This window comes from Chlamydotis macqueenii, chromosome 5, assembly GCF_036417535.1.
Source record: "Chlamydotis macqueenii isolate bChlMac1 chromosome 5, bChlMac1.mat, whole genome shotgun sequence".
NCBI classification, from domain to species: Eukaryota; Metazoa; Chordata; class Aves; order Otidiformes; family Otididae; genus Chlamydotis; species Chlamydotis macqueenii.
The window spans coordinates 39,159,405-39,182,027 of NC_141560.1; the positions used below are offsets into that span (position 1 = coordinate 39,159,405).

At 37.9% G+C, this 22,623-nt stretch overlaps 1 protein-coding gene across 10 annotated transcripts in view; it reads left to right on the forward strand.

The window, feature by feature from the left end:
* PCNX1 (pecanex 1) overlaps nucleotides 1-22,623 on the forward strand; it is a 91,984-nt gene that overhangs the window by 13,076 nt on the left and 56,285 nt on the right. For 6 of the 10 annotated variants that reach the window (XM_086748860.1, XM_086748862.1, XM_086748865.1 and 3 more), the window contains 5 exons: nucleotides 3,941-4,046; nucleotides 7,077-7,122; nucleotides 8,016-8,105; nucleotides 9,779-11,479; nucleotides 22,482-22,614. In XM_086748860.1, the coding sequence (XP_086604986.1) occupies nucleotides 3,941-4,046; nucleotides 7,077-7,122; nucleotides 8,016-8,105; nucleotides 9,779-11,479; nucleotides 22,482-22,614 (2,076 nt within the window). The remainder of the gene's footprint in view (nucleotides 1-3,940; nucleotides 4,047-7,076; nucleotides 7,123-8,015; nucleotides 8,106-9,778; nucleotides 11,480-22,481; nucleotides 22,615-22,623) is intronic. The other 4 variants (XM_086748866.1, XM_086748867.1, XM_086748861.1 and 1 more) reach the window with 3 other exon arrangements.

Genomic DNA, 22,623 nt, shown 5'->3' on the forward strand with positions numbered 1-22,623 from the left:
GTCTGGCAGACCTGTCTTTGAGCTTTGAGTTGTTTTGTCTTTTTGACTCTACAATTAGCGATTCAAGCTTTAAAGAAAACTTATTTTAATACTTGAAACTGTTATAGTCTAGCGTTTGCAGTACATGCTGTGTTCCTTCTGTGTTTTGAAAGCAGCCTCCTGGCTAGTTCTCCTGCTATTTTAGTTGGAAATTAAGGATAGAAGGTGTTCAAAAGAAAGGAATAAAACTCTTCCTCTACTTTGTCCTGAAATAAAAATTGCTCATTCAAAATTCTCTGTAGAAGTTCTTGTCTGAATATCAGGTTTCTTCAGTCAGTCACCTTAAGTCAGGTTTTAAACTTAAGAATTCATGTGGACTTACCTCTTCAGACTTTTGGTTAGTCTCTGACACACTAATGTAATACAGCTGTAGTTAGTAATTTTTAGATAGGACAGTTATTAATAATTAGAAATACTCTTTTAAAGTTTTTTTGTACCGTCTGAATGCCTCTTCTGCAGCAATCTCTGCAGGTAGCTGGACATAATTTAGTCAATCTTCTCAATTTTTGTAGTAACTTCAGGATTTTTGCTTGCAAACTACGCAAAAAGCGTAGCATTGCTCTAAGGTGTGAAGTCAGCAAACTGTAAGAAACTGATTGTATAACTTAATAGGAGAAAGGAATGGCCACAATGCTAGCAGAATCGTAGAATGGTTTGAGTTGGAAGGGACCTTCAAAGGTCATCTGGTCCAACCCCCCTGCAAGGAGCAGGGACATCTTTAACCAGATCAGGTTGCTCAGAGCCTCATCCAGCCTGACCTTGAATGTTTCCAGGGATGGGGCATCCACTACCTCTCTGGGTGACCTCTTCCAGTGTTCTACCACCCTCATTGTAAAAAATTTTTTCCTAACATCTAATGTAAATCTACCTCCCTCTGTTTTGAAGCCATTACTGCTAGTCCTGTCACAACAGGCTCTACTGAACAGCCTCTCCCCATCTTTCCTGTAGGCCCCCTTGAGGTACTGGAAGACCGCTATCAGGTCTCCCCGGAGCCTCCTCTTCTCCAGGCTGAACAACCCCAACTCTCTCAGCCTGTCCTCATAGGAGAGGTGCTCCAGCCCTCTTATCATTTTCGTGGCCCTCCTCTGGACCCTCTCCAACTGGTCCAACCCTCTCAAACTTGTGTTGGGGGCTCTAGAACTGGATGCAGTACTCCAGGTGGGGTCTCACCCGGGCAGAGTAGAGGGGGAGAATCACCTCCCTCGACATCCTGGCCACGCTCCTCTTGATGCAGCCCAGGATGCGGTTGGCCTTCTGGGCTGCAAGGGCACATTGTCGGCTCATGTTGAGCTTCTCGTCCACCATCACTCCCAGGTCCCTCTCCTCAGGGTTGCTCTCAATCCGTTCTCCGCCCAGCCTGTATTTGTGCCTGGGATTGCCATGACCCAGGTGCAGGACCTTGCACTTGGCCTTGTTGAGCTTCATGAAGTTGGCATGGGCCCACCTCTCCAGCCTGTCAAGGTCCCTCTGGATGGCATCCCTCCCCTCCAGCATGTCAACGGTACCACACAGCTTGGTGTCATCGGCGAACTTGCTGAGGGTGCACTTGATCCCGCTGACCATGTCACTGATGAAGATGTTGAACAGGGCAGGGCCCAACAGAGACTACTGAGGAATGCCACTTGTCACTGGTCTCCACTTGGACACTGAAAATAGCTCCTAAAGGATTCTGCATGCTGTTGTAGTTGATTGTTACGCATACGATGATTAATCCTAAAAATTTGTACTTCCTGCTTGTTCCTACAGACTTTTTTTGTTGTTGTTTGTAACTAGCTTTTGTTAATCCCTTAGTTTGTGTGTGCTGTCACAGAATATAGCAGCTGTGAGTAGAGTGGTGATTTTGGGTTGTATTGTTGTTTATGCTGATATCTGTTGGTTCAGTTTTAGACAAAATCACATCCATCTCCCACCCTGGCTAACTACCCAGCTCTGTGCATAAGAGCTTATTCGCAGTGACTTATATTTCTACTTCATAGGACATACTTTAATCATATGCAGTGTTTCTGAATTAATTATTCAAACAGGAAAGGAATTTCATCTTTTTCTGAAAGGCATTCTTTGTTATCTTCAGTTGTCATTGTAATGTATGCTGAACTTAAACATTAAGTGATAATTTTTCAGTTTAGTCCTTAACTTCATGTTGTGTTCTTAAAATGCTTATATAAGGAGTACTTTGACTGAAGCTGGTGGAAATTATTGAAGCTGAATTCCATTTAACCCTTTCCTTACCTGGTTCTGCCTTAGCATAATAGATAATAGCAGATCAGAGAGGACTCTGTAAACAAGCATCAGTAAGAGCGTGCTTATGTCTCACTACTGAGCTGTACCAAAATGGTGACTTTTCACTTCAGTTTGCTGGAGTCCAGTCATAACTGTTTTGCTAACTCATGGCTGGTTGTCTCATAAGTTAACTTATTTTTACTGAAGTAATATATTCCGAACTTCAAACTGACTTTTTTTTTTGTCATGTCTGCTGTAGGAAGGTTCAGGAGTCTCTTGTATGATCTAGGATGGTTCTCAAGGTTGTACCTTTATGTCTCTGAGATAACAACAGCTTGAAATGTCATACTGCGGAATGAATAATGTTTCAGGTCCTTTGGTCTACAGCCAGTTTCTTTATAATATCCTAGACTGATGTCTATCTATTACAAAAATCATTAGGTGTTGGTCTTGTTGCGTGAGACTTTTCTATGAGTAACATGCTTCTGTCCATTTCTGTCCCCTTCTCCGAAGGTGCTTCATCTTTAGTTTCTTTAGTCCAACTGGAGAAGTGTTGTGCATATGTGCTTTCTCCAGTAAAATGTTGGAGCAGATTTGCCACAGCTCTAAATCATTGATTGCTGGGAGGCAGTTGTTTGTCTTTGGGAAGGAGCAGAGAGTCTCAGTATCAAATTACACTGCGGTTACTTCTGTGCAGAAGTCTCCTGGATCAAGATGGTTGAAGAGAACTGTACTGGGAGAGGAAAAAAGATGTCCCAGCTTCTCCCTCTTTGCAATTAAAGTGCTAGGTTGGATCCTTGACGTGTGTTCCCCAACTCATTTCACATCCCGCTGTCCTAATAGATAGAGCCAACTTGCTTTTATTTCATAAATACCTGCCTTTGACAAGCTGAATTATGTTGAATTACAATTTGATGATGTTGATCTAGAAAGTACTTTCAAACCAATACTTACTAATCCTGAAAGGGTGAAATTACTAGGGTGTAATAATATATCTATTGTACCTCAAAATATTTAGAATCATAGAATGGTTAGGGTTGGAAGGGACCTTCAGAGGTCATCTGTACCATTTCTTGGTACAGCCTGTAAATTTTCTGAAGGGAAGTTATTTTCTGCTAGAAAGAAGTGGCTTGCATCCCAGGGAGAGATACTGTGTCCCTATATGTCCCTTCCTTTCTAATGACTTTTACTGACAGTGTGTGGCTTTCTTGGTTAACCCATCCTTACTTTTGCTCCTAGATCTAGTCTAAGGAAAAATTCTGGAGTCCTTTCCCTGTTCTTTGAAGGAGTTCTATTTAGTACTCCTTCCTTTTGTTGGTTGTTTTCTGGTTATAATTGGACAGATGATTCAAAAGTTACGTGTGTGTACATTTAGACCGAGAATATCATATGTCAGCATTTCAGAATACCTTATAGCTCCTAAGCCTTCATGGCTTGTGTTGGCTCGTTACAGTGGACTTTGCAAGGCAGCACCTTCTGTGACAGTGTATAGGGTGCTCCAGCTCTGAGCTTCCTGTGTCAAATGCAGTATTCATCTGAGATATTAGGATTTATTTGAGCCCCTGATATTTGAAAAGGGAGACATTGTTTTGAATCTGCACTCAGTGTAGACAAACAAATTTCTGTTTAACTGGTAGGTTTATGTGTTGGTTTTTTTTTTTTTTTTCTTCATGTGTTTCAGTGACCCTGGTGGAGGGATTGAGATGTCAGAGTTCATACGAGAAGCAACTCCCCCTGTTGGCTGTAGTTCACGCAATTCTTATGCTGGGATAGATCCAAACAACCAGGTAAGAATTAAAGATGCTGCAGCTGCTTTAGTACTGTTGGCTTTGCAATCTGTAGAGTAATCTTTGCTGATTTTTTTTTTTGTTATTGTTTTACTTTTAAAAATTGTGTTATGATAAACAACTTACCTTTCTGTATTTCTTAACTGCTTTGTTAGGGTGACATTACAGCTTCCCAGCTGCATAGCTCTTGCTCATCCCATCTTGTGTTTATTTTAGGAATGGCTGGATTTTATAAGGCAACCTACTGTCTCCTTAAAGTATTCCCTTTTGCTCAATTAGCTTTCTTCTGATTTAGTAAGTAAAAATGGCTCGGAGCATGGTCAGATAAGTACCAAGACCCACTCCGGTGGCCTTACCTCTTCCTTTTGGTATTAGTGAGCTGTTAGCTCAAGCTATAACTTCATCCTTGTGTTTTGACTTTGTTTTTCTCCCTTACTTCTGTGTGATCTGTCATTTAGCTGCTTAATTGGCAAACTTAAGTTGTGCTGAATTTCAGGATGCTCCTGTTAAGTCTTCCAGAATGTATCCGCTGCTGATTATCCCTTGCAATGCTAAATGGCTTTCTGAAAGTTATTTTTCCTGACAGTTCAGACTCTGCAGTCAAAAATGTTGATTTGTTAAAGTATAAGGCAAGATATATGCTGGTAGAGATGGAAAGACTAAAACTTTTTATTTTTGGATGGCCTCGGCAAAATCTTCACTATTTTGTCGCTTCAACGGAGATGGGAAGAAAGCAGTAAATAGGGGCTACTGTGCAGCAGATGGAAGTGCTGAAGAACTAGGCTTTATTAGATTTTAATGCAACTTCATTATGCTCTAGTTGCTTTGTAATTTCAGTGATTTCACTGGTGGAGTTGCTCTGTTTCTTTATTATGTCTGCTAGATTTATGCATTCAGCTTCCATAGTGCTGCATGTGCTGTTCCTTCTATTTGGCTTGTAACATTTAGGCAGTTGTGGCATCTTTCTTTTACCAACTCTTCATGAGGACAAGTAGATTGACTGGCCAGACTTGTAAGGTTATGTTGACCATGAGCAATGCAGCATCATGTTAAAGATAAAGAAGCTATTCTTGAATGACTTGTAATACCACACCAAGAATTTCCAATATCAAGTCCTTCTAATTATTTCTCTGAGCAAGCAGTATATAATGTAGCACAGTGTTATGTTGATGCTGGTGTTTTATCTGAATAATGCTTCATTATGCAGCATAGATAAGCGATTTTCTCCCTTGAAGAGAGCAGATATTTGTTAGTGGTCAAAGGAAAAGGAAGCAGTGATCCATGTAGGAAGACAGAACAAGGCTGGAGATATGTTTCTTTGGCTGATCTCTGGGGGTGGGATGGGGGCAACACCAAAACTATGCTAAATATAATAGTTTTAAAGCATGTGAAGATCTGTATTCTTTCTTGTGTGCGTTAATGCTGACACTGCAACACAGTTAAAGCTACTGTGAAAGGAAGTAGTGTTTAAAATGTGTTTATGCTGATAAAATTAGTGCTCACTAGCCTCCTGTGACTGAATTTGCAGCATCAAAAGAGTATGTGAACAGTAAGCATCTGAGTAGTGTTTGGTTTTTTGTGTGAAGTAGCTTTCCCATGCTGATGCATTTGCATCCAGCTACAACATTCAGCAAGGGAATTTTTCCTGAAGGGGGAAAAAAAAATTGAAACTTGGCAAAATGACTAACTAAAAGTGTGCGTGACAGTGTAGTAAAGACAATGCATTAAACAAGCTCCAGCTGCTTTTTTGCATTACACATAGCAAAGCCATTGTTCTTCTCTAGTACAGCTGAATAAAATCTGCACGTCTTCAGATTACCTTAAATTTGCTGTGTTTACAGAGAAGAATTAGTGGAATTATGTTTTCTTATCCCTAGGGTAATTTGCACTAGGGATTTTTGAAAAACAACGTCCCCATAAGTATACAGTAAAGTCAAATTGCTGTTGTTTTTGTGTCTTGGGTTCAGATTTGCCTTTGACTGCTCTTCTCTTGTCTTATTTCTGAGTGGTTTATTTCACACATGCATTTTCTTTGAGAAGTGGTACTGGAAATATTATTGAAGGAAAGACTAAGTTCTCCTTAGCACCTCTGCAAAATAGATATGCTACAGATTACAGAATATATGTAGAAAGGCAGACTGCGAACCTAGATGGCTAATTTTCATATGAGGAGCTCCATGCCTGCTGATTGGCCATTAAACATGACTGAAAAGCAGATACTGTAAATTTGAAATGTGATTGTAACTAATATGCAAGAGTAGATCAAGGAATACTGCACAATGTTCCACTAACTGGAAGCTCACTTGCTTTGAGGTAACTGTAATCTGTGTATTTGGAAACTATCTTCAAAAGAAAAGCTGCATTTGCAGGAATGAGAGGGAGGAATAAGATACAGTAAAATTATTAGGTTGGATTGATTTAAGCTTATTTGGCTACCGGCAGGGATCATTTTGCTGTTTTCTCTGTTCATGATGCTGCCACTTTCCATGTACCAACGTTTAGGTTCTTGTTATCTGGTCATTGGATCAATTCTTAACAGATCTGAAAACTTACCCTGGTAAAAATGTTTATCTTCTCCAATGGGAGCAGCTTCTGGATTTAGCTTGGTGTTTACTATGTTGAACTGATAAGTTTTATATTAACGTGGTGTTTTCTTTAGGCAAACTTCATCACTGCATTAAACATTCAGCTTTACAGCAGCAGTTATTAGTGTACGACAACACTAGTAGTTTGTTTTCCCATTAAGTATTTTCAAGGTAAATTCCTAGATTATAAACTACTTTTAAAATCTCCAAGTATTGGCTATAAAACAGAACAATACTTGGGTGTATAATTAGATGCCTTGTCATCTCTGTTTGCAGTGGAAACATTCGGAGTCAGGATTTTACAGCATTGTGCTGTTGGATGCTTTTGTGCCTTTGAAAAATCTCTTCTAGGTGTTTAGACAAATGCATGCATTGCAGTAATAGGAAACAACAGTTGGATAATTCCTGAAAGTTTACAGCTTCTTACATGATTCCTTGGTTCTAGGTTGGATCTGGGTTATCTCGTCTGGGAACAGCAGCAACCATCAAAGGTGAGATTTTTTTTTTTTTTTTTTTTTTTTGGCTGCCTCTTAAAATTGCCTTGCGGTTGTACTTCAGATTACTATTGTTTACTGTGTTGTTTCCAAATACTTCCTGTCTTGTTTATCTTCAAAACTTCCAAACTTTTTTTGTGAGCTAAGTCCAGTATTTACTAATTGGAAGAAATCTTCCTTGGAGTTGCAAATTATGTGCCTAAAACACCAGGAGAGAATATCCTGGAATTTGTGCTCGATTTTTCCGTGTAATAGGTTTTTCTTTTGCTTGTAAATGCAGAGCCAAGGGGTTGGTTTGAGTGGACTTTTTGAGTTCTGTGCAACCAATTGCCCTTCTGGTATTTTATTTCAATGGCTTGATTATTTCTAGTTGCCTGGCATCTAGCAAAAGTATTGTCCAGGACAACCTTTGTGAACTCTCCTGAGATGAAGAGATAAATTACTTGTAATAAGCAGAGTAATTTACTTTGTAAATTTTTGTCATCTTCCTGATTTTCCCTTGCCTTTATCTTTACAAGTATTTTCTTGCAAGCTACCCCTCATTTTTTCTGGCAACCATGCAAAAAGGAATATTCAAACAAGATGTATCTTTTAAGGAGAAAAAAAACCCCAACCCTTTACTTAAATTGGGTTCTGTGTAAGAGACTTTTCAAGTTTTTCATGGAAGTTCTGTGTAGTTGAATGAAAACTTTCTTATATGCAAAATAAAAGAAATAGAGTAGACAATACTTTTTATCTCTAAAAGATAAATCTTGTGTTACTTGTACTTACTGTTATTTACCTTCAAAAGCAACAGTCTTTCATGACAAATAAGAAACCTGCAGTGTATGCAGATGTATGTGTTAATACTTTGAGCACTAGTACTCTTCTTTCTTTCTTAAAATTCACAGGAGATACTGACACTGCGAAGACGTCTGATGATATCAGTTTAAGTCTTGGCCAGAGTTCTAGTCTATGTAAAGAAGGGAGTGAAGAACAAGGTAAAATTTCTTCTGCATATTAATCATGGTATTTTGTTACCAAAGACACTTTGCTTAACATGCTAAATAAATTCATGTGATTTGTTGATCAGCTCTAAGAAATGCTATATTGAAGCTCTGTTTCCTCTCTTAATTACTCAAAATTCCTGGGATGCGTAGCTTGAATACTTCTAACTTTATTCTTTGACTGTGTGTTTCTTGTTCTGGCACCTTCCGTCAGGTAATAAATATTTACTATCCCTTACTGCTTAAAGATCGCTAACTTACATGTCTCTAGACTATCTTTCTCGTATTGAAAGTGGCCTAGGATTCATGCACTTAATTGTAGACTAATTTGCTTTGCTTTCCAGTACAGCCAAATAATTTTTTTTTTTTTTTTTTTTTCCAAATCAGGAGTGCTTTTTCTATAAAGTAAATAAACCCATGCAGAGTTCTGTATTTCTGGAGCTATAGACTGCTTCTAATATGCAAGCTATCACAGTTTTGTTATTGTTTTTTCCTAGTATGTAAGGAAACTGCTAGCTTGTGTTCTTCAGTTGTCCAATTTTGTTTCATATCTCATTTTTCATTTAGCTTCATTGCCAGGAAAAAAAAATCTGCTCAGATTAAAACAGAGCATAAAACTGCAGGGAAACCTTTTGCTTGCTGATTTTTAAATTACTGGGTGGTTAGCTGGAAGTTAACTCTGGAAATACTGTAGTTCATTTTGGCCAATCTAATCAGACTGATGGGTTCCTTTTAGTTGTTACTCTATGATTCAGTGCAGAAAGTATGTTTAGAATACACGATTACAAGTGGCTGTGCTGTTGTAATAGGCAGCAAAGTTCTGTTACTTTCAGCTGAGTAACAGAACTGTTTTGTGAAGTCTCTGAAGTTTTACATGTGCAAATACACTCTACATAATTCTAGCAGCTGTAGTAACTTAACTTGGCCTCCAGATCTTCTGTTTTTAGTGACAGTACCAAACAGGAAGATAGCCTAACTTTCAATACTACCTGCAAGTGGGCACTTTTAGAGGAGACTGCGTGTGATAGGTAACAGAAACAGTTGTTCTGACTAGGAGCTAACAGCAAATTCTCATTATTTTCTTTAACAGCACCAATTTTAGAGGTGGTAAGACTCAGTAACTTAGGAAGTTTCATTATAGTACCAATAGACGTATATCTGTGCCTGCATGCTTGCTAACCGTGAGCTTACTTAGTATCTGGCAGGAAAGGTGATTTTTGTTGGGTTTTATACGACTTCAGAGTTAATTGAGTTTACTCTGTTTTCTTTAATAATTTTCAAGTTTATGTGAAACAAACAATTTACTGCATGTAGAAAATAAAAGAAAAGGCAAGGTACTCTTTTATAATTAAGAAACTTTGGGATACATAAAAATAGTAAGTCAGAGACACATGAGTGATAGAGGAGGCTGGGAACTTCTTGGAATTGTGTTGTCTGTTATTAGCTGCTAAGATTAAGCTGGTGTTGATGGCTTGTTTTTTAAATAAAAAGTTTGTCAGGTTTGCCTAGATGCTAGGAAATCTTTTAAATGGTAGTGTGATACATGATATTGCAAATGGATTTGTCAGTTTATTTACTTTGTCTGATATTAAACAAGCAGTTGTAAAGCAAATTGTATAACTTACTGAACATTCTACATGAATATTTTTAAATATGTACTTAAACAGATTTGGCAACCGATCGGAAGCTTTTTCGTCTGGTGTCGAATGACTCATTTGTCTCCATCCAACCTTCATTATCCTCTGGACAGGATTTGCCAAGAGACAACAGTGACAAAGTGTGCCTCTCGAACAACCAGCTTGTGGACCAGTCTAAAACCAGTGCATGTGACGCAGAAGTAGCTTCACTTATAACTCTGCATTCTCACTCCTATAGGAAGGATCATAGACCACGAGGTGTACCAAGGACTTCTAGCTCTGCTGTCGCTTTTCCAGATGCTTCACTGAATGACTTCCCTCTCTATCAGCAAAGACGAGGACTAGATCCTGTCAGTGAGTTAGAAGCTTCCAAGCCCCCTTCTGGATCCAGAGAGTCCTTGGCTGAGAACTCTTGCATTTCAGGAGTTTTTCAATTAGATGACATTCTGAAAAGCAGCAGCCCTCAACCATTGGCTAAGAGTGGGAAGAGCAAATCCTTGAAAGCAGACAAAAGCGTGGACAGTTTGAGAAGCCTGAGTACTCGAAGCAGTGGTTCAACAGAAAGCTACTGCAGTGGGACTGATCGTGACACTAACAGTACCATCAGTAGCTATAAAAGTGAACATACTAGCTCAACGCATATAGAAAGTGTGCTGTCAGAGCACGAGGAGGAGTCTCCTAGAGAAGAGAAAAAGGATGGTAAGAAAAAAGACTGTGGTGTTGACTCAGAGGATGACAGTAGTTCTACTACTGACAAAAGGACTAGTAGTGAAAGGACTGCTGTGGAAGTGAGCACTAACAGTGGTATTCAAGAGGTAAAGGGTTCTAATGCATCTGATGAGATGCACAGTCAGAAAGGTCTTGGTGCATCTGCTTCAGAAGAGGCCAATAAGAACCCACATGCCAATGAACTGACTACACAAGCTGACAGGCCACCTGGGAAGGCTGCTGAACAAAGAGATGAGCAGAGTGAGAAACTAGCTGTCTTAGCAGATTCAAGAGCTTCTAAAGAAACGAGTGGAAAACAAAAAGAAGGAGATGTTCGACCCAAATCTTCTAGTTTAATACATCGAACGGCCTCTACCCACAAGTCTAGCCGCAGAAGGACAGGAAAAAAGCGGGCTAGTAGTTTTGATTCAAGTCGGCACAGGGAATATGTTTCCTTCCGAGGTGTATCTGGTACTAAACCTCACAGTGCTGTGTTTTGTCATGATGAGGACTCCAGTGATCAAAGTGACTTGAGCAGGACATCAAGTATGCAGTCAGCTCACCAGTTCAGCAGTGATAGCTCTTCCAGCACCACCTCCCATTCATGCCAGTCTCCTGAGGGAAAGTACAATGCTTTAAAGACCAAATATGTTTCTAAAGAACGTGGGGGCACAGACCCTGAAAACACTCACAAAACCTATGTAAGCTCTGAAGGAATTAGCAAAAAACGATCTACACGTCGGACTTCTAGCACAAACAGTGCCAAGAATCGTGCCAGAGTGTTAAGCCTGGACAGTGGTACTGTAGCTTGTTTAAATGACCCAAATAGTTTAATGGCACCAGGTAACATAAAACAATTAACCACTTCAAAATCTGATTTGGAAGCCAAAGAAGGAGAGGTGCTAGATGAGCTATCTCTGCTGGGAAGGGCTTCACACTTAGAGTCAGTCACTCGTTCTAGGAATAGCTTACCAAGCCAGGCTACGTTTCCTGAAGGGGAAGAGCAAGAATCAGCAAGTGGAGGTAAGTAAGTGACCAACCAGAAGTACGTTGCTGTATTTTATTAATGAGTCTGGTATCTGTAATTTAAGTTGCAACTAAACTTAAGCATCTTCCTATTTATTCATTCTTGCCAAGTAAGGCTGAAAAAGCATTTCCTTCATAATCTCTTGGAAGATCTACAGGAATAGGAGTTGAAATCAAACAAATGTTGTGAAATCTATAGGTAGATTTGTTATGGGTTTGTAACTGGCAGGCTTTGTTAACCAGAGCTATATCTTAAAGTTATTATTTGTGATCAAATCAGACTTGCTCCATTGTATTACTCAAACTTCAAATTATGTGTACTATTTTAAGAGTTAACAATAAAAGAGAGACTATTTTGTTGGAAAGATTGTGCAGCTTAGAAAATTTGGAACATGGAAGTGATTATTTAGAGTTACTGCTGCCTCTTAAATAAACTCTCTGGCATGACTTGAGGTAGTATCAAAAAAAACCAAACCCACCCTTACCGTGCTGCCTTGAATCGTGCATTCTTACAGTGGTCTAGTTACTAAGCTGAATTCTCCAAAGGATGTGATTTTGCTTAGCCTTGCTGTTGTTGGCTAGACACTGTTGTTTACTTTGAGTTTGGGTTTTTTTTTTTTGTTCTCATTATGAGAACACAATAAACTTCCTGTGCTGGATAGAGGAATATAGTTTCCTCATACTTTCTATAACTATTGCTTGTTTGGTGTAATGTGAGTACTAAGTTTACCCGTAGTAGCTGGTTCTACTATAGATTAATAGGGGCATTTAAAAAAAAAAAAATTGGAGCTCCTAGTTATTTGTTTATCACTTATTTCAACATTTCAGTCTCTTTTCTTCACTAGGCATATTGACTGCCTTAACTAGAAGGCTTTTTGTGTCCGAGAAGATAAGTGGATTTAAAATAAGTTTTCAGAGCAGCATGGTATTGTGAATTACCTCAGTCTGACTTAGGGGACTGTTTGAGGGAAGTACCTACCAGATAATCTGGATCTTGTTAGCTAAGCACACAAATGTTTCATGAAATTGTATTTTAGATCAAGACATAAATTTTTTTTTTAAGAAACTGTAGCAAATTTACTGTCCTTGTTATTTAGACTGCCTAAGCAAAGTGTAGTGACTCTTCCTTTTAAAAAGGAGAGACTTCCAGCTCACAGTGAGACGATGTATGTATGCCCAATAGTTCATTTCCCCCCACCCCTGCCCTGATACAGACATAACAGCAAACTCTAAAAATCAATACAGTTAATTGAGGGGAGGTGGAAGGAGTGTGCTACTCTGAAGTTCAGCTGTGTGTTGATCACTGATTAAATCTGACATCACTACAATTGGTTCAGACCTATTTAGATGCCTTCACTTTAAAAATTGAATAAGGGTATATACTGGCACTTTCTATCTTTCTATTATTTCTATTATTCCTAGTAACAGGAATTGCGGCAGCTTTAGTGAAAGATTCCAGGTTGCTCTTTTAGTACTAACTCTGCAAGTAAAACACTTAACACACATTTTTATTATACCTTGTTCAAGTGACAGCTCTTCTTTATGTCTACTGAGAGTAATTTGGCCAGTAAAAGTGTTATTGGGCTAGATGATCTTTAAAGATCGCTTCCAACCCAAGCTATTCATGATTCTAAGGTCTGCTTTATCTATTTACCATTTTGACTCTATACTCTCCTTAGCACAAGATTTAATTTCATTTTGGTTTGTGTTATTACAACTTAAAACTGTTAAGGTTCTCTCCTTATATGCAAAGGAGGATTAATATGCCTTACCTTACAGAACATGCCAGCTTTTATATGTGCTCTCCAGTCATCAGTAATTTGAAAGTATTGGCGCATGACTGATGCTGTATATTAGCAAATATTTTGATTGCTCTTTTGAAGAGAGCAATGGCGAGGCAGACCAACCCTAGCACATTTAAAAGCAGTCTTCAAGAGACAGATCTGTAGCAGCTTAAGCAGGGAAGCCTTGCAGGACATTCTTGCCTGACTGTTCTCTTCAGTTTCCCCTTTAAACTTCATTTGGATAGTGGTAATTTTGAAGTTGTTAGTATTTTTAATAAATTACGAGCACCCAAGTATTACTCTTCTGTGGGTTTCAGGCTAACTTTAAGAAGCAATCTAGATGTAGGTTCTCCAGGTTTGATGACATCATATGATTAATAACATTTGCTATAACTTATGTTTCTTGTTACCAAGAGAATAGGAAATATTTTCTTTGTGATTGTAAGAAATTAATATAATACTACTTTTTTGAAAGCAGAATGAAAATATCACTAGATTTTCTTTAGCAGTACTTAAATATTTATGCAGTCATGTCTAGCATCAAGCCAGTAATTATTTTGCATTTATCTGTTCATGATCAATCTGACTAATTCCTTCATGTTGTCCTTTGTTTCTACTAGGGTTGGTTTTTTTTTTGGGTGTATTTTTTGTTGGTGACTTTTTTTTTCCTAAACGTATAGCCTATATTACAAATTTTGTAACAGCTGTATCTTTAATTGTGGCTTTCTTCTTTGGGCTTACATGTGACTAACAGTAACAGGAGAAGATTTTTTAACTTTTTAGAATCCAAGTTACTCTATTCAGTGTTTCCCACAATTGAGTTGTCTTCACCTTTTGCGAGTGTTTTTAGGCATACATGTGTAATATAAATATATATCATATGTATGTATGTGTATAGAAATGATGTGAGAATACGAAGAAGTTATTTTATTTACATGAAGCAGATGCATTACAGAATAAATGTGATTCAGATTTTAATAAGATCAGAGAATACTGGTTGGATGGGACTCAGAAATTGTTCCAACCTCTTGCTGAAAGAATTATTTTATAACTTTTATATAATGCTTTTTAATTTCTGTGACTGGTTATGATAACTTTCTGAAACAATTAACAGATGCATGCTGAATAACCAAAAGACTGATATTAATACCACCTCTTCTTTTTCAGTCAGCAGCTTTCAAGTTGCTATTTTTTAAAGAGGACTTAAATCAGTAACTATAACTTAATTTTATCTTTAAGTCTTTAGGGAGTAAACAAAAAAGTACATTCGTACTTGTTTGTGTTAACTGCTGAAACATGTTTCGTAATGGATATGGCCTTCAGTAATCTTTTACTAAGCAGGATGCTGTACAAACTTGTACATACTTTACTTGAGCAGATGCAACTTGGCAGTTTCATTTCTATCTTATTATGCCAGGAAGTGGTGAATGACTCACTTTGTATATGATAACTTGTGCATTTGAATAAAAATTGCAGTTCATTAAAAGACAGAGAAACAGCATTTGAAAATTCTGTAATTAAATACATGTGGTGGATGTATAACAATAGCTGTTTAAATACTCAGCCTCTGAAAGTAGCTAATGAATTGATAGGTTATGGGTTAAATGAAGTTGTTTAGATACCTGAATGTTTGCCTGGATGTTTGGGGATGTTTTGGAAATACCACCTTGATACTCTCCTGTTTGTCAGAGGTTTGTGAGATGTGTGCTATTTCTGGATTGCCGTTTGTAAAGATTTAAAGTACCAGCATAATGCTGTATATGACACAATGATGTTTTGTAAAACTTGACCTGACCTGAAAAGTCAAGTGTTCTCCCCTAGTTCTATATTAACTGTAAAAGATGTACCCTTTAAGTTGCTATTCTCTTGGATCTTGCTGTAATTTAAGATTTACTTACTATAAGTTATTGAGTTACATAGCCTTTTGTAAATAAAACTGCATGTATTGTAATGCATTCTTCCATCTGTGCTATAGTGATATTGAAGTAATAGCTCATACTGTTCTTCTGTGGTTTGTGGTCTGCAGTACATCTCTACAGGCAGGCAAAATAGGATTTTGTGAGCTTGGATTAGAATCTTGCATTTCACATGGCATATGGAAACCCGTTAATCTCTTCTGTCTGCGTATGTTCATACATACATAGTTAGTGTATGTGCTTCTAATCATTAGAGAGTATCCTATCCAAAGTTAAAAGTACAATTCAGTTCTCTGCTGTGCAGCCAATGGTCGTGTCAACTGTTACCAATGTATAATTTTTTTCCTACTGTGCTAATGTTGTATATGGTCTATAGTCATGACTTATTTTGCCTGTGTTGTAGAGCTGTTCCATGCTTCTGATGGCCTTAGCTGGATATGTTTTCTGCAGGTGGGACTAATACTGTTGCAGGTGATGAGGCTTCTGGTCTGTTTTCTGAGAGTCTACCAGTTCACATTCAGACTGCTAAACCAAACAGTTTTGCATGAGAAATGGAATTCTGAAAGAGTTTACAAATTGTAGAAACTGGAAAAGGTGTAAAGTGACTGTAATCTGGTTGTGTGTATGTTAGCTATTTCTGTGCATGTGTTCAGCAGGACCTCTCCTGTAACTGGATCACATTAAGCAGATTAGCCAGTAGAAAGGGCTCTATTCCATATGAGGTTTGTTACTGGAACCAAAAGACTGTATTATGTTACTTGATTTTTAGATGTTAACTAGCAGTGTCATAACGTACACAGCATTTGGTTCAAGCATGACATATAAATGTTGATGTTAGCCCTTCCCAATATTTGAGCTTAAAAGCATAATGTTGTTCTATCACACCTTTAGTGTTTGAAGGTTGAGTTTCACAGAATTGCCTCTGATTTTTGATATCTTGTCATCTCAGTAGAGGTGACATGTTGATGCTCAACACTTAAAGATGTAAACAGCATTAGGAGTGATGCGTGAGGCTGAAATGTAATTCTGCAGTTTAGGAACTTAACAATGAAATAACACTTTGAATTAATCTTGCATCTACTAATTGTTAATTACTACCTACTAAAGCAAAATGCAGTTTCAGTATGTTGTGTGGGGACACCATCCTGCTTGTTTTGTACCCTTTCTGGTATTTATGGATAATATAGGGGCTTTAATTACATGACTTAATACCAAAATACTACCATCTTCTTGACACTTTGTGGTTCCATGAAGGTGGTGATGGGGGAGAAACAAACAAACAAAAACCTCAAGTTTTGTCCAACTCACAGCAGTGGCTGTTGAGAGCCAGTAGTGTGTATAATTGCTTGGCAAAAGCCCTGAGTACTACTGGTAAGAGACTTCCTGTGCTTGGTAGAAGCATGCTCCTTTAGTGTGTCATTTATGGAGTAATAGATATTCTACCTAAAGTTCTGTAGGGTTGCATAAGGGAGATTGGGGATACTTGATGAGAAATGCATGCCACAGCATTACAGCATATAGCAAAAGTTAAAAATGAAGCAAAATACACTTAGTAGAATTTGTTTTTTTGTTTTTTTTTTTTCTTCTGGGAATATTACTTATAAAATTTGACCCTGGTTAAAGCTCTCAAGCCTCCCAAAGAAACCAGAAGTAGTAATTCTTTTAAAGTACTTTGCATTGCTCTATGAGTGAAATATTTAAATAATTCACATTGGTACTGTTTGTGCAACCACTTCTTACAATAATTTTTACTTGATTTGGAAAGAAGGGTTCAATTTTGTTGATGAGTATGATGTATTGTTCATAAATCTGCCAAGTATTTATCTCAAACAGGAGTTCAATAAGAATTTTTGATACTTGGTATAAACGAAGCTGCATCTACTAAAGTTTATAAGCCACTTTTTTCGTGCTCCTTTGTAGATGTACCTGGTTTTGTTGTTATACATACAGCTGAGAAAGTTCTGAGAGCTCTCTGAACTGTAATGGAAGTGCTTACATTGCTGCCAATTGTAGCTATGAGATGTAATTCCAGGACATATCAAAGTTGGCTACTAATTAACATTTGAGGTTATAGTTAATAGAAGCCCATTCAAAGCAAACATGACTTTGTGTGTGATATACTAATACCTCGAGCCACAGCTTCCACCTTTGAGCATCCTCCTGTTCCAGCGTGTGGTCCTCCATAGCTGCTAGTGGATCTCTGCTCCTCTGTGGGCCTCGATGGGCTGCAGGGGTGCGGCCTGCTTCACCATGGTCTGCATCACAGGCTGCAGGGGAATCTCTGCTAGGAATGACTTTACTCCTCCCTCTCCTTCTTCACTGACCTTGGTGTCTGCAGCCATCCGTCTCACAAGAAATTCTTCACAATCAGGTTCAGGCAGATGCCTCTCAGGTTCTCTTCACATCTCCTCTCTTCACTTCTTGCAGCCAGGCCAGGTCAGGCCCAGATGGCTGCCTGGCGGGAGGCCAAAGGGTGAGAGCCGCAAGGCCCACCAGGCTCACGCCTCCTCTGCTGCTGATTCTTCGCTACTACTTTTTTTTTTTCTAATATTTCCTCTTCTTAGATATGTTATCGCAGAGGTGTTATCAGGGAACAGTCCATCACCAGTTGGCTTGGCCCTGGCCCTAGACCCGGATGAGTCCACCGGACAAAGGGGAAACTTCTAGCAACTTGCAGAAGCTGCCACCGTAGCCCCTCCCACTACACAAAACCAACACATGATATTAACTCATAAATGCATGTGAGAATTATGGCTTTTCTCAGGTTTTGAATATGAATTAGATGTGTTTGATACAGAAGAGCAAAATTTCAGCTATTTGGTTTGGCAAAGTGTGTTCAGTGTTAGCAGACAGATTTCATTGCTTTTGTGAATGCGTGAGCTGTAAACTATTCATTTCAGCTCTCACTGAGAATTTGTAGGGTTGGTCATTACGAGTGGTTGAAAATAGTTAATCAGAATTTCCCATTTGATGGGGACAGAAATGGCATGTCCAAGCATCACTCAGGTTCTGTGCACATATTTAGCCATGCTTAACCTTACTAATGTTCAAAACCATCTAGACTTGAAGTAACCTTTTTTCTTTCCTGAGAAGTGAGGCACACTTTGTGTTGTGTGTGGGGTTTTTTGTTTGGGTTTGTTTTTTTTTTTTGTACACCACTAGATTGATGTTTCTATATCAGTTGTGTAGTTGTAGTATAAAACTTTGTCTTCAGTTCTGTTTAAAACCTTGAAGAACTACAGAGGTTTACAGCAAAACACTTGTGTAGTAGAGAGAAATTTTGGAAAAGCATAACCTACAGGCCAGGTAGTTCAATGTATGTTCAGATATTCCCAGCTGTTTAGCAAAGGGATGTGAATTACTTGTTATTCTAGAATTTTCTCTACAATAAATTTCAGTCTTTTTTGGGACAGTATCATTCCAAATGCATGACAACAAAATTACATTCTTGTGACTTTTTAAGTGTGTAACTGCTAATTTGGCTTTTTTCCAATCAGAAGTGTAATGAAAGGGGGGAAAAATATGAAATTTAGTAAAAATGTGTTCATACGCACAGTTGCTTTAACAAATACAAAAGTCAAATTATTTCCTTTTTGAAATTAGATGTATTACATTTGGGGATAGGTGTGAGAGGGTTAAGTTTGCTACAAAGTTGTCATTAGGTCTCCGGCTCTTATTTTATTGATTTCTGGGATGCAGCTTTGTATTTCTAACTTGTGCACTTTGAACTTCGAATGTGATTTGTCTGTTCTTGAGAACAGATAATGCTGGGGACTCAAATTAATATGACAACATGCAGAAGAAATTTATACTTAAATTTCTTGACTTTAATGAACTGTAGTGTTTCAGCATGAAAGTTTAGAATAAAATAGAAGAATAGAACACCTCAACACTCTGTAAGCTGAAAGGTTTGTCTACTTAAAGTCAGCAGGAACTGTAAAAGTATAACCTATGTTGACTCTCATTAGATCTAGATTTTGTATGTGGATCTTACCTTTCTGCAGTCTAGAGTAAGTGGTTCTAAGTAGCAGGATTGGAGAAGTGTGAGTGATGGTCTAGAGATGTTTTTTAATAAGAAAAAGCTGTCCTACAGGGATACTTTTATTTGTTTTGTTTTTAAACATCAAAACATTGTTATTTTGTAAATATTAAAGGAAGCTTATTTGTGTTAAAACAAAGCTATTTCCATGATGATTAAGCAGCTGCCAGCATGACAGAGGATAATTTAGGAGCTTTTTCTTACATCCTACTGGTGAATTGACAAGCAGCTGTACTGCGCCTTCTCATTAAAGACAAGTAGAAACACAAGCAATACTTATTAACATGAGTAGCTTTTCATACTGGTATAATTTTTTAATCCTATGTGTTATTTAAAATGGAAAAAAAAACCCCAAACTTTTTTCACTTTATTTTTCCACATTTCAAACTGTAATCCTTTCTGCTCAGCTAGATTTTTTTTTTTTGTGGTGGTGGTGTTTTTGGTTTGTGGGTTTCTTTTTTTTTTTTTCTTAGTATGGTTTCAACACGTAGCTTCTTGAGATGTTGCATAATGTTAGCAGACTCCGAGCTTGTTGGGCTGAAAAGCTCTGCAGTCTTTTCAAAAGAACTTAGACTGGCTCAGTGATTCTTATTGTCACCACCTACATTCAGGAAGAGCACATATAAAAAGATGTGCATTGAACAAAAGTTTCAAGGTAGATCAAAAATCCCTTAGTAGATTAGGTAGAAAGCTATACCAAAATCTACTTTGATCTTTAAAAGTTAAAGTGAAATAATAAAGAGCTAGCAAAAGCCAGAACTATTTGCCTGTGCAGCTTTGAATTTAATCCTCAAGTACATTTGAATTTTGATTTTACTTTTTTTTTTTTTAATCTTCAAATGTGTTTATCTGTTTTCCTCACAGGACATTGCCTCAGTGCTTGAGGTAGACTTGCTTTAGTGATAAATTGAAGCTGTGTAGGAAGGACCTCTACTGTTTCTGTAATCTGAGCTTCAGTTATTACGGCAGGTGATGCTTACTGAGTAAAGGATATGAAAAGAAAAACATATGCTGTCAGTGTTAAGTATGCTGCATTGAAAAATTGCACTTGAATGCTGCTTTTGCTAAGTAGTTGTAAATGGTAATTAAGATGCAATGCTGATGATTACTATCTTAATGGTAATTGAGATGTTTACATTTCAGTTAGGACTAGTCACTGGTCTTTATTTAATGGTGCTTAACTATGGCCTGATTAGCAGAAGCCTGTGGAATTGCTTTTGCATCGGAAGTGAGTGGAAGCTGTGTTGTGAATATGAGTTCTTACATGCCGATGTATGCGCTGGAAAAATTGAGCTTTACAAATTGACACCCAAAATTAATGGGCATTTTTGACCTCTTATGTGTTAAGTTAATTGACTAGAAAAAATTCAGGACTCATACTATCTTGTTCAGTGTTTCACTTTCCCAGTACTTCAAGTAGGAGAGCTATAAAGAAATCCTTGAAGAAAGGAGGTCGTATATGAAAGTAAAGCATAAAGCTATGTATTAAACCACAAGAGAAATGTATTGAATTCTTGCTGAAGAATACTGAAAAGGAAGTATCATTTATTCATGCTTAGAATAAAAAAAACTGTTGTGGAGGAGTGAGGAGAAAGTGAGCAATCCCACAGTTTTCCTGGAAATACAGAATAGGTCTGAATTAAGGATCTTCTTAACTTGTGATGTTTTGGTAGTGAAATTCTTGTAACTTTAATGTTGATCTTAAAGTATATCTCTTCATGTAGCTTCTTAGCTTTTGAAGCAAACTACAGAGTGGGGCTTCATATACAACATTCACTTGATGGGTGGAATTAGACTCTTGTTCCATGCAGTCTTTATTGCTTGAGTTACGGCAGTAATACACAGCAGTAGTAGGCTGTTACAGGTTGCTGTTTTCTTTAGACCAGCATTGGAGTCTTTGCTGTAAGTTTTGAAAGCTTAATGACAGGAATATTGTTACTTGTAATGTGCTTAAGTGAACATGGACTATTCTGCTTTTTTTTTTTGTTTTTTTTTTTGTTTTTTGTTTGTTTTGACTTGACACAATCCTTGCTTTTCTCACTCTAGTAACAGACTTCTTGGCTACCGAGTTGTGACTGCCCCTTTGAGATCGTGTGTGTTGGTGTTTTGTTTTTTTTTTTTTTTTTTCACTGACTTCATGTCAAGTTTGGGGGGTTTTTGATGGTGTTTTTTGGTGGTTTTTTTTTTTTTTTTCTCGTTAACTTGCCTGCCAAAACTTATTTTCTCTGTGACTCATTCATTTGAGCTCTGTGTTCAAATTTGTTAGTAGCTTCCTTGGTTCAGGAGGAAGACTCTGAGACTGTAGACATACCATGAAGCTGTCCAAATCTGAAGTTGTTCGGACTATGAAGCTTAGGGAGCACAGGTGGATTGGGGACGGGGGTGGTCTATGGAAAACTCTTAGACTCCCTTGGGTAAACACAAACTGTTTTGTACAGTCTTGCTTTATAAGTGTTGTGGGTTTTTTTGGTTTTGTTTTTTTTTGGGGGGGGGGGCGAGGGGGAGTTGAAATAATGAAAACACCAATCCTTACAAAGACATTACTCTTACTTAATCTCAATCACCTGCTCCTCCAAATCATAATGTAACTAGTCTACAATGAGCAATGCGTATCCCATGGTGCTTATGAGGAAAAACAAAAAAGCAACTCTATTTTGTCCCGTGAGGAGGTGTAATGAGGTTAACCTCAACCCTGCCCTATTTGGCAGAAATTATAAAATTATGGTGAGGAGTGGCAGACAACCTTCCTAGGTTGTCCTTTAGAATTCTCCTTTAATTATCTATTCAATGAGATAACGGGTGAGATCAGTCTTGTCTCTTCCTGATTTGTGTAAATGGAAGAGATTTGGGATATTCTTTTTTTTATTATTATTTTTTAAATTTTTTTTAGGGTTTTTTTTTTAGGTTTTTTTTAGGTTTTTTTTTTTAGGTATTTTTTTTTAGGGGTTTTTTTTAGGGTTTTTTTTTTTCCCAACCTGGCTATTTCAATCTAGGGGTGAAAAAAAAGCTAGCTGTATATTCAAGAACACATACACACACACAGCCCCCCCACCCCCCACTCACCCACATTTTTAGCAATAATTGTGTGTTGTGATCCTGTTTTGAGGCAGGTTGTTTGCTAACAGTTAGTGCATAAGCTACTTTTGTTGCAAGTCAAGTTCGTTAACTTGGGGAGGGTCAGGGGGAAGAAAGGAGTCTTAAGTTACTGTGTACGGAACTAGGATGGGTTCTTATTTGACCTAAAGTCTGTCTTGATGCAGCAGCACAAGCCAGCGAGGAGACTGTCACATTTCGCCGTGAACGCAGCACATTTAGGCGTCAGGCAGTACGACGCCGGCACAATGCAGGGAGTAACCCTACCCCTCCTACATTGCTCATCGGATCACCCCTCAGGTAGGGTAT